Here is a 12,910-nt window from a genome sequence, read left to right as displayed (position 1 = left end):
GTGGCTGCTAGTGTGTGAGCGTGCACAGCGTGCGTGTCGTGTGTGTGCTCGTGTGTGCTTGTGTGTGGTTAGTTCAGTGTTCTGTGGCACTCAATGTTCTACCAGCAACACTGACCTATCTCAAACCCCGCCCTCTTTTCTTGATCCTCCAATCACAACTGTTGAGATAGTTTTGACCCCCTTTACTAGAAAACCTGTAAGAAAAATATCCATCTCTAGAGTCACTGGCTGAACAACAACACTGAGACAAGAATCATACTTACATGTGAGCATCAAGTTTCTTCTTCAGGTTAGACTGAAAATAAATAAGCACATGTCAAACCGTTTGTCTACACACACAGGCCTCCATTGTTCTTAGTAATAGTATAGCCAACTCTGTATGGAAATACGCAATCTCATGACAATACACTGTGGATGCTTTGAAGTCTTCTGAATCATATTGATTCTTTATTTTATTATTTTTGGTCTACGCTGAAAAAAGCTCATCTTCAGGCTGCCTTTCTTTGAAATGTTTTCCATTACGTCTTCAGTTAGAAACTGGCACCGCACTGGGTGCAGATGTTTACCTCCTTGCTTGCAATTTTCCAACTGACCTCACTCCCCAAAGTGGTTTTCTAATCATAGAAACTGGGTGAGTGCGGTGTGTGCGATGTGTGCTGAACTGCATAGTCGTCACTCCTGTCCTCCACTGGCTCCCGATTAAGGAACACATACATTTCAAATGACTACTCCTCACCTTCAAGGCCATCCATAGCCTGCCCCCCCCCCCCCCCCCCCCTATCTGACTGACCTCCTTCTCCCTTACCGCCCCAACCGATCCCTCCGGTCCTCTTCCCTCACCGTCATCCAAACTAACACATTTGGAGACCGGGCATTCTCACAAGCTGCACCCAGACTCTGGAACACCCTCCCTCAGACCATCAGAGACTCTTCCACCTTTAAATCCTGAATCAAAACCTACCTGTTCTCCCAAGCACACAACCTTGCCTACCCATGACCACCCTCCTCCAACCTACCACCTCCCTTTCCCCTTCCGACGACTCCACGACTCCAGTCTATGACCTGATAAAAGAGCACTGCTGTGGGCATTCAGGTTGGAGGTTCTCCCCGTGTGTGTTTTGGACTCACGTCGTCAGGCTCGGCTGCCTGGCCCTGTAGGGCCTTCTGAAGATCCTCCACCTGCTGCTGCAGCTCACTGAGCCGCTCTCTGCTCAACCTGGAGGCACGGTGCCACGCACGGGAGGGAAACCAGTACACAGAGCCGTGAGCTTGGCATAACAAGGCTTCATCTACATCGAGCGCGGTCGAGAGATACGACTGTTCTAAGTTTTCACATAGCATATACAGTAGTAAAACCAATATAAACGTTTAAATTTTGCATTTCATACCCTTTTGATTAGACAAAAAGAGAATCTAACTTTAGCTACGTGACGTAAAGACGCGTTTGTAAAGCTACGCTTTATCAATTACTCATTTTCAGCCAAAACCTCAAACATTTAAATATCTGAACCATGTAATACCAAGGTCATGACAGGAAGAAACTGAGTGAAAAGAACAGCAGACACACAGGCAAACAGAAAACGTATCAGCAACAGCACAACATGTACATAATAAATAAAAAACTAAATAAACTAAAATAAGTGTTAAATAGCTCTACATTCTGACAGCCATCACTGATACAGAGTGTTTGGTTAGTAACTTGGGTCTCCCAGTCCCTCCGCTCTGCAGGAAACAGAAAATAAATGTTCTGGTATCCCTTCCCACTTTATCCAATCAGGAAAGAGAACCCTAGATATTTGGGTTATTTTACTTGTTTCAAGCACATATTTGCTTAAAACTAGGTTTTATTTCTTATTTTTGTCAGACAATTCTTGCAGTGAGAGTTCTCTCTCCTGATTGGATAAAGTGGGAAGGGATACCAGAACATTTATTTTCTGTTTACTGCAGAGCAGAGGGACTGGGAGACCGATGTTACTGACCAAACACTCTATATCATGCGATGTCTGTCGGAATGTAGAGATACTTAACACTTATCATAAAGGAACACGCCAACATTTGGGGAAATTAGCTTACCGTCAATCAATCAATCAATCAATCAATCGATACCAGTTTCCTCTCTGTGCGTTCAGTAGAAAGCTATCTGGCTGTGTGTTAGCCTAGCTTAGCACAATGAATGGAAGCGGACAGTGACGGGTAGCCTTCGGGAGAGATGTTAGTTGGACAATGCCTAGGCTACCCATCACTGTCTGCTTCCATCCAGAGGAAACTGGTATCTGGTATCTGATCTCTCTGGAGAAGACTATAAGCTAATTTCCCCCAAAATGTTGGCGTGTTCTTTTAACATGTAGAACAAAAATATCACTTACAGCACCTTTAAAATCAGCTGACTGGCCCACAGTCACAAGCCCTGTACCTGTTATCCGTGTCCAGTTCGCTGCGTGTCCTGTGGGCCTCCTCGAGCTGGGCCTGCAGACCAGTGATCCTGGCGTTCTCACAGTCCTCCCGCTGCACGCACAGCATCTTGTTCTCATGCTGCAGCCGGATGAACTTCTCTCTGTGAAGCCACAAAGTGATGCAAGGTGAATACTTACAGACGGCCCGCGCTATCACTGTACTGCCCTACAAAAGGCAAACAACAGTAACTACTGGTGAAACTGAGAAAGAAACCTAGGAGGCTATTTCTACCCTACAGTATATTGTAAAGCATGTTGAGTATCTAGAAAAAGTGCTATAGAAATGCAATGATCATTCATGATAAAAAGAAAAATGGCATCTACTGTCCCACCAAAGGTAGAAAAGTAGATTATTTACATCTGTACCAATAATATCTTATATATTTTTTATTCAGATTTGATTTATCAATATGTAAACATCAGTGGTGACAGTGATGCAAATGCTAGAGGTTGACTGCTCCTGAACTCCTATAGGTCTGTGTGCTAAAAATGTACATGTTCTACCAGCAACACTGACCTCCATCTCAAACCCTGTCCTCTTTTCTTGATCCTCGAAGAAAGGAGATAATCTTTCATGTAATTTGTCTCCATTTATCTACTCATGTAGTTACTGCTGCCTTTGTAGGGCAGTGAAGATAGGTAGGTACAGACAGCAAATTGAAGTTAGCCATGCCAGGTACCGTGTTGGTGTCCATTACCTGTACTCCATGGGGATGAGCTCAGCTGCCAGGTTATCATGGCTAGGACTGCCAGCAGGAAACATCCCTAAGGGAGACAGAACAATGGTTTCAAAACTCTCATGGTCCAAGAAGCCTTTTCATTTATGACAGTGGTCTCAAAACCCTCCTGGTCCAAGAAGCCTTTTAGTTTATGTTTCCCACATTTTGTTTTGATTTGACTCACCATTTCTTGTTTTACTGTTTACATTAGCTATTTATTATTTATTTTTGTTGGGACATATTTTATTAAGTTGTTTGTTGTTATTGTTGATTTTATGTAAGGATTTCTGTTTGGCTGTTGAGTTCATGATTGTATGCCGTGTTGTCTTTTTTAAATGGCGTCTTTTTAGGCTGTGTTTCTACAGTCTTTTCAGCACTGGCCTCTTTTTCTCCTTTGATTCAACTGAAACGCAGTGCTAGAGCTCAACATGTCTTTAGTGCTCAGTGCTGAATGCTAGAAGGCGCTGCTCTTCTAATGAGTCTTCAATAGTCGCCTAGTAACAACAGCAACCATGACCAACACTTCCCTGAAGTGCTACCAGCTGAGAAAGAGGTCTTCATTGGAAAAGCAGTCTCAGGATATGTTGGGGAAAAGTGCAATATGAATGAAATTCTTCAGGGTCATCAGAAAGTTGTGCGTCCACTTTAGAGCGGCCAAGTGACTGCTTTGAACTAGCCGCATGAGGAGCATGCTGTAGTTACAGAGTGTCCGGATGAGATTATCCAATGACATACCTGCTTGTAGGAGCTGGTCCTGCTGTGCCTGTGTGCATCGCAGGTCCTCATTGGTCTCCTTGAGAGAGTCTCTCTCCATGATGATCCTCTGACGGCAGAGTCAGCAGGAGCAGGGCAGGAGAGGGAGAGACATGTTCAGCAGACAGTACTGAGCGTAGCAATGGAGGATTACACAGCTGGAGATCAAATCCCCTTAGTCACTTCTCCCTGTGACCGTCAAAGGCCTGTCTTACCTCCTTCTCCTTCATCATGGCTTCATGCTTCTCCTCAAACTTCTTCATCTCGTAGGCCAGGTTGTCTGCCCGCCGTGTCTCCTCAGACAGCTTTCTATGCAGCTCCTGGACCTGACCAACCACAAACAACCACACTGCTCAACCTCCTCTTTTTGACCTCACTATGGACCCTTTTCACAGATGTGTCACAGCAGGATAAACAGTTTTATTTTGCAATGGGTCCGCTTCATTTAGGTGTGCCTGCACAGACAATACTATTGACTGTTGTCAGTGCTAGCTCAGTGGCTAATCTAAATCAAGCAGCCCCATTAACACAATGGCGCCCAAGCACGGATATATCCGGCTTTCGAATCCATGCTTAATGGACCGAAGGACGGATATATCCGTGGCAAGTTGTTTTGGCTTTTATTCCATTTTAATAACCTATTCAAGGTCGCCGAGCTGCACTGCAGATGTACCCTACTCTTTGAATTCGAGAAAGTGCATTACCGGCCAGATCCTCTTAAGGGCACTATCGCGATAATGCAGTGTTCGATGTGGCCGAAGTTGTCTTTTTTTTTTTTTTATCTCTAATGTAGTTTTCTACTCACCTGAAGCGATAGCCATTGTCTGTTGCACGGAATACGTTTTGGATCGCGGATTTCACTATTTAATAAGGGGATTTATCATCAGCCAATGGACATATCGATCTACCAGATGGCGATCGATAACGGGGAAATGCTCGGGGGGGATCCAACCGGCTCATGGTAAGATCTTTTTCGCGTAAATTACAGCCTGATACTTAGACGAACACGGTTATTGGTAATCAATAATAAGAAACGACGTCCCCCGTCCCCCCCCCCCCCTTTCATGCATACATGCTTGAGGATCGTGCCGATCATATGCAGTTTGAGTTTTAACTGTAGCTTATGTATAACGGAAATGCCATTGGATATAACGTTAGTAGCTATTAGCCCTTTATCTAGCCTTCCAGGAAATATACTAGACCAAATGCCGTATAACGCTTATATTCACGGCGCTATAAAATGAGAACGTATTGCTGAAAAAAAGATTCTTTAAGCCATTTTGAAGGGACGGTTTATGGACTCAATTAACAATGAGAATGGACAGATAGCAATACTATAAAGTATAGATTTAGCTCTACAAACAGCCCCAAGTCTGTTTACAAATGCTGGTCGTCTCTAGTGATATTAGACTCATCCCAGTGGCCGCCAATGTGTTAATGTTACTAGCTACAGCTATGTTTACCCTGCTATGATAACCGCGCCTTCAAGTCATTATTGGAAATATGATGAATATGAGTAGAGCACATAAGACTCAACAAAGTTGAAATTAGGAGTGGTATTTTTACACGCACACGCGCGTGTGCACGGTTCAAGTCATATAAATCATTCTTATTAGCTCAAAAACAACTCAATTACATTTGTTATATCTTGTATTTTAAATAGTTATGTGTTGCATGATTTCTGAGATAAAACAAGTGCCTAAAAAGGTGTTATTTTACCATGTCCATTTTGTTGTTATTCCAGAGTTTGCAACCAAAAGCACTTGAATGGGTGACTTATCACTTCCAAACTGGGAAGTAGGAGCTTTCAAGGATTCATTTGAAGGCAACTTAAGTCTTTGAAAAGGGTGTCTTTTAGGTCCACATCTGTCAATCACCTGATTAATCAAATATGATATAATTTAAGAGAATTCAATTCACGTCCCATTAAAGGAGTAGTTTGACATTTAGAATTTCAGTTGATTCTTTTTCTTCAGTTGACACTGGAGGAAAACGTTTACACATAGTCCTTCAGTTTCCCAGAAATAGCATGTTAGCTTTATTAGCATTCCTCATTCAAACCAAGGGGCTTGCTGCAAGCATTATGCTAGTATTGCCCCTTGGTTTCACTGAGGAATGCTAATAAAGCTAACATGCAATTTTTGGGAAAACATAAACATAATCAACTGAAATTCAAAATGTCAAAGTAAAGCCTCTTTGTTAAAAGGACAGACACACACAAAAGGCTCTTTTACTACAGTACAGCAAAGAGCTCAAACTCCAACACTGGCGGTCTCACCATTACCTTTTTAAACCAGGCAAGTAGACCAAGAACATAATTCAACCAAGTCGAGTAGTTGCAGGCGAAGGGGACACACACACAAAGGAGTAGTTTGACATTTAGAATTTCAGTTGATTATTTTTCTTCAGTTGACACTGGAGGAACACACACACACGCCATGTGTGTAAGACTACCTGTCTCTTGTATGTCTCCAGCTGGGTACGGGCAGCGTTGGCCTTGCGTAGCTCCTCCTCCAGGCTGACGGTGTTTTGCATGTAGGTCATGTTCTTCTCCTCCAGGAGTTTCACCTGCCTCCTCAGGTCGCCCAGGTCCTCCAGCTTACGCCTGTATGTCTCCACCGACGCCTCCAGCTTCACCGCCCGGTCTGAGCAGCTCCTAGAGACATATATATATATATATATATATTGTAACAAACCTGGTAGTATTCAGGCTCGCCACGGTTCAAATACAAACAAATTCGAATGTCCACACAAGAGCAATATCAATCAATACAAGTATTTATTGAATTCAGGGCAGAATCCAGAGGGGAAAAGCAAAAGAATGGTTGTGATTCAGTCCAAGGGTCAAAAACATAAAACAGGCTCGCCGAAGGGATTGTTCACAATTCGGGGTAGTCGTCCAGCCCAGGGTCAATACACAAGGGGGTATCTCAGCCAGTCCAGGGTCCAGTACACAAAGAACGCCTACTCGCCTTTACCTCTCCTAATACTTCCTCTCACCATCACAACTCCGAATATCCAATCTCTCTCGCTCTCTCAATACCACAACTCCTACTCCGCTCAACTCACTCCTCTCTAACCTAGTGGAAATGTAGTGTGTGGGACTGGGTGTGTGCACGTGAGATGTGGGTGGACTAATGATGCGCAGGTGTGTTCCATCAGTACTAATCAGATACCTAATTGACTCTACTCCTTCCGTGACAGAAGTATCTCCCATCCTTCACATATCCATGGGAGGGGGGAGGAGATCTGTCACAATATATATATATATATATATATATATATAAAAAAACAGAAATACAGCGTGTACATTTGGTCCGATGCTCACATGATCCAGGCCGCTTTTATTAAATTGATGTTGTTAATATCCCAACAAGCTTTGTGGTCGACACGAGTCCTGGCCAACTAATGATGCATTACAACTTGACAGGAATTAGCCTTTTATTAAACTCAAATGTAAATTCAAAAGACTTTCCCAGAAACGTTGAAGTTGCTGTTAGGAGTGCTTATCAGTTCTTTAAGCAGCAGCCTTTTTAAACTGGTCTACAGAAAAACGTAAATGTTCTCCCCTCTTTAGGCCATGGTTTGGACGCCCTGGTCCAATGGCCAACAGAATGGACGTCAAAATGTTTTATGGAATATACAAGGGGACAAAGAGACAACTCTCTCTCTTTCACATAAACACACACACCTGAGAATGTCCAGCTCGTCTTTGAGTGCACGAGATTCCTCTGCCAGGCCGGTGAGTTCGTCGTTACGATGCTGAATCTCAACCAGCTGCTTCTCCAGCTCCTCACAGTGGATACGGTAGTCGTCCTTAGCAGCTTCCAGTCTGAAGCAGGTATGTGTGCACAGACGCATGCGGTGGAAGCATTAATTTACATCCACGTATTGCAAACAGGCAAGGGACATAAACACTGGAAATGCATTCAGATATTAAGAATCCTGCCAGTTATACTGTAGGTATACTTCTATATACACCTGCATATATAGCCCATATAACTCTGTATGATAGCATGTGCAATAATGCTGTATATATATATATATATATATATATCCACACCTGTCTGTACATACCTGCACATAATCCTTTTTACATATCTGTAGATACTATATCTGTACATATCCCTTACCTACTCTTACTAGTTACGCTGCTGGCCAGTATGACTACTACCATACTGTCTTTATACCTGTATCACTGTACATATTAATATAATAATATATAGTACAAATTAATATACATGTAACTCTGTACATACATCCGATTAGCACTACAGTAGTACACTTTACTGTTACATTTGCGCTCTGGTTGGATGCCAAACTTCTTTTCGTGGGTACTGTACTTGTGCTGTATAATGACAATAAATTAGAATCTAATCTAATCTACATATGTGCTCATTTGACAAGCGGGTTGAAGCATACTGTACAACAACACACACATACCTGAAGTTCTCCTCCTGTACAGACTCTAGCTGTAGCTGAAGCTGGCTGTGTTTTCTCCCCGAGGGTGTACTCGGGTCATCAAACGTGTCTAGCTGATTGGCTCGGTCTGTTAGAACATCATTCTCAGCCAATAGGCTGTTCCGTTCCTCTTGAAGAACCGTCACCTGACCGGGAATTAAAGGTATTTCGATGCATTTTCTACACCGATACATATATAGATACTGTGGAATGATTTAACACTATGGGTCAGTACTCAAACATATACTTTTTGATAGAGGCTTTTATCCAAAGTGGCCAACAGTACCATGTGTACTGTACATAAATGTTCTTTAGTAGGTGGCCCCAGTGGGAATTGAACTCCCAGTTGTTAGTGCCATGCTCATGAGCATTCAATCAATTGTATCAAATTATGTGAGGATGGTGCGTCAGTTTAGAAATCCCTTCCTCGACCCAATTATTTAATGCAAAGCAACACACAACATCTCAGCGTCCAAAGACAAAACCCAGGCGTCCATTGTTACTGTACAGACAGGCAGATTCAGCTGCTCTCCCCAACTGTTAAAACAAACAGTTATAACAAAGTTATTCCAGGCTGGCAGAACAGGGACACACTGCATCTTAAGCAAACACATGTTAATACATGGTTGGTTAGTTCCACCACTCTCACTCATTTATCCTGTTAAATCTTTGTTAATGGATGCTGGGGTGTCTGTTAGAAGTGAACTTGCAATTTTTTTTACAAGATGTCTTGGTACACTACAGTAAGGTATAGTAGGCCTACAGTGTATTATAATATAATATAATATGTTGAGGAATCAGACAAATATATTGGAATAATAACTACGGTACAACCTATTTTGTGTCTTCATGTCTAGCTTTTACACTCCTTTGGTCCATAACCAGTATAAATAACAAACTGATCCCGAGTTATTATGAAATATGAGGCAATAACATACAGTAGTGATTTCACCAGCCCACAGCCACAGAATAAGTATTCACCATGCCTATACAAGCGTGGTTATGAATTATTCAAGTACAAATAACAACCACTAAACAAGGAGAAGTGCAGAATATGAAATACACGCAGCAGAATTAAGGTTGACCAGGATCCCAATGGAGAGACATCGGTTAGCGTTGGTTAGTGAGGACAGGGCAACACCAGGTCGCTGGTTTAGATGGGTTTTAGTTTGGCTCGACGTGTCAGCCATGTTGGACTCACTTACCTCGCCACGACCGCAGGGGAGCAAAACTGGGGACACAGATCAACTCAATCTGTCGAGAGTCCAATTAAACACAGTGTGAGAGCCCTGTATCTTTCGTCTGGATGCACTGTGCTGAGGCTCGCCAGCCAGCGGAACACAGCTGGTCTCTCTTGCTTGGTGTGATGAGTGTGTGGGAGAGAGAGAGGGAGAAGAGCGATGGGTTCAGAGAGCTTAGTCCAGGCTGTGAACCCACAGCCCTTCTGCCACAGCAGCTCCAGACAATGGGCTTGAGCACCACAGTGCATCACACAGTTTATACTGTGCCAGTCAGAGGTGTGTGTGTGCGCACGTATGTAAAAAAAAAAAAAAATCTCACAACTCCAACTCAAGGCCATTTAGTCTAGATGAGGGGTAGATTATGGCAATACCTAATCCATTTCCGTACAGTAGATATACACAAGCAGCATATAGAAGTCCTATAGGATGATTTGAGTTTCTGCATCTGTTTTCACCTGTATATCCAGCTCCTGGCAGCGTTGCGCCAACTCCTCCTTCTCCGCTAAAAGATCTGTGAGATCCCCTTGGGCCTTTTTCAGCTGGTCACAGAGAAAAGAGTACCGTTAACTTCACTAACACAAGTGCATTTACATACACATAGCATTCTGGTCAAATCACAGTATATTTCAGTCACTCAAGAGTTTATTTGAAACCTGTAAACACCCCTGTACCAGCAAAGAGGAGTGCTAACATAACTGAACACAACAATTGCACAATTTGCAAATCTGCTAGCACAACATTAGCTTTCTGAAAAAGATGAAGACGCATGTTCTCCACTGCATCCGTGTGTTGCTTGGCAATCATTCTGCTAAGATAACTACATTGCTTGGCAGAAGAATGATTTTGTTATCAATAGATTCTTTTGTTGCCGTGTATTTATTTTATGAAACCTTGCCAGGTACTCATATTGCCATACTTGGTACTAGTTTTATAAAACTCACTTCAGGCCGGATATGGTTATTATATCACAGCTCCGAACAACGGCCCTTAGCTGTGATATAATAACGATATACAACATGAGCTATTGCTTAAATATAAACGGAACTCACAGACTGTGAAACCGGACAGTAAATGGTATGAGGTGTTTACATGCCTCAGTATCCTGGCATATAATATTGAATTATTCTAGTGATTATATTCAGGTTTCTCATTGTCAAAATATAAACCCATTCCAGTTATTGCGTTAATATGAAGGTGAAACCATATTTACGCATTCAAGCATTAAGCATGAGCTGATTATAGACTGATCATGTAGTGGGGGTTGTGATATTTGACCATAACCAGGGTAAGTGTCATATAATGAATAGTAATGTCGAAGTAAATACAATCAGTGGGCCTAATTTATCAAGCAAAACCTTTATATATATATATATATATATATATATAAATATACAACAAATTAATTTCCATTCCACTTAAAACTACTGTAGATAATGAATCCTTAAGAAACAGTTGCATATTTTGTGATAGGATGGCACAGTATCAACTTTCAACCTTTTACAAATAGGTATATTGATGAATGAGGCCCAATTGACCCTATTCACACAGGGGACAGGGTGTACCCAACCAGAGCATGACGTCAGAGCGGAACGGCCGCCGTGTGAATATGTTCAATGAGAGCACCCATTCAGAGGGATCTCTGCATCAGGAGCACCACTAACCTGATGCTCCAAGTCCCCAGGGGGTTCTGCTCCAAGGTCAGCTATGTTTTCCTTGCTCATGAGCTGAGGGGGAGGAGGAGAGGGGGGGGCACATTAGTGATTTGATTATGTAGTCATAGAAAGTCCTGTAGTGTTTCTAGCATGATTGCAAGGGAAACGTCAAAGCTTCACTGACCTCCTGGATGGCTGTCATGACAACATGCTGGACCGACTCCTCCAGGGTCATAATGACCTGAATGTACTCTGTTGATACACACACACACACACACACCATGAACATCCTTAATCATCATGTCTATGAGCAGGAATGCGTTTGTGGTGTCTTCTTCCAAATGGCTAAATAGTCACACTGTGCCCTTGTTGATTCGGGGTGCCAGTCTGGTTCTGCTTTTGTCAGTAGCTTGGCAGGACAATAATGGGACTATTGTTGGACTTAGAAACTCAAGTAACCACTCAAGTGGTTTTAATAGCCGCGTAGTGGGAGATCAACAAGAGGCTGAGTTTATTTTATTAACCGAGAACGCTCAAAAAAACAGAACACAAACCACCAGACCAAAACTAAAGCAACTGAAACAAAACAATCCATTTAAGGGTGAATGAAAGCACACCTGAGACCTCCTTTGATGAGTTGGCCCAGGAGTCGACAATGACCAATCGACCCAGGCGTCGACAAGGCCCAATCGACCGGGCAGTGACAGCCACTTGTCTCACCAACTAGTTGACTGCCAATCAGTGAGACAAGCGTCTCTCTCCCACAACCAGCATATCTCTTTCATTCCACAGTGCGTGGTCATCATTTGGTCGTCCTCAGACAAGCTTGACAACGGCGTCTCCAGTCTTCTCGGTCGTCCATACATGCAGCAAGCTCCACAGAATTCTCCACTCCTGCATCTCTCCTAAGCACGTCCACGTATGTCGGTGTGTGGGACGTCCTCGTGATCGACGGCCGTGTGATGGATCCCACAGCACCATCCTGCTGGCTGGAAGCTCTCTATGCCTATGGCAATGGCCAGACAGTTTCATCCTTCTGACCGCCACTTTTTCACTCAGCCTTGGTAGCCCCCCATACAGCTGCTTGTTGGTAACATGCTGGGTCTGGCCCATGTTTAGCACTGCACGCAGCATTCTCATGTAGCACCCATCCAGAGACTTCTGCAGGGTGGGCTTCAGGGTCCAGCTTTCACAGCCATATAGGAGGACCGACTCCACAGCCGCATGGAAAAAGTTCAACTTGATGTGTCGGGGGAGATTGGAGTTCCACACACTAGTCATTCCATTTAGGGCCCTCCATGCACAGATGTTTAAATACGTGCAAGGTTGTATTTTTAACATGTACACATTTGTACACAATGTGTGCCACCCAGGATGAAGAGGGCACAGAAGTACACCATGCACTGCGTTTCCCTTTCATGTATTCTGTCAATAATCATCACATTGAAAATAATATTAAAACAAAATTGTATTTCAGTCAGACAATGTTTAGCAAGAGGCGGCTGAGTGGCGCAGTGGGCAAGGCGCTCGCCACTAACGCAGGATATGCTGGTATCGAGCCCAGCTCTCGGCGTTGCTACCGGCTTGGCCGACCGTCATACTAACACAATTGGCAGTGTTAGAGGGTGGGA

At 43.3% G+C, this 12,910-nt stretch overlaps 1 protein-coding gene across 1 annotated transcript in view; it reads right to left on the bottom strand.

Moving 5' to 3' along the window:
• Positions 1–12,910, bottom strand: part of hook1 (hook microtubule-tethering protein 1) — a 63,129-nt gene that overhangs the window by 26,959 nt on the left and 23,260 nt on the right. Inside the window, exons 6-17 of the mRNA XM_084307351.1 lie at positions 11,464–11,531; positions 11,289–11,351; positions 10,083–10,166; positions 8,369–8,532; positions 7,617–7,757; positions 6,380–6,581; positions 4,141–4,251; positions 3,908–3,995; positions 3,152–3,218; positions 2,414–2,554; positions 1,129–1,216; positions 264–295 (exon numbers count right to left, since the gene is read on the bottom strand). Coding sequence (XP_084163477.1) covers positions 264–295; positions 1,129–1,216; positions 2,414–2,554; positions 3,152–3,218; positions 3,908–3,995; positions 4,141–4,251; positions 6,380–6,581; positions 7,617–7,757; positions 8,369–8,532; positions 10,083–10,166; positions 11,289–11,351; positions 11,464–11,531 — 1,249 coding nt within the window. The remainder of the gene's footprint in view (positions 1–263; positions 296–1,128; positions 1,217–2,413; positions 2,555–3,151; positions 3,219–3,907; positions 3,996–4,140; positions 4,252–6,379; positions 6,582–7,616; positions 7,758–8,368; positions 8,533–10,082; positions 10,167–11,288; positions 11,352–11,463; positions 11,532–12,910) is intronic.

This window comes from Notolepis coatsorum (assembly GCF_963971535.1).
Source record: "Notolepis coatsorum genome assembly, chromosome: 2".
NCBI lineage: Eukaryota > Metazoa > Chordata > Actinopteri > Aulopiformes > Paralepididae > Notolepis > Notolepis coatsorum.
Note: the sequence above shows the minus strand (reverse complement) of the source record. Positions and strands in the feature narration are given on the sequence as shown.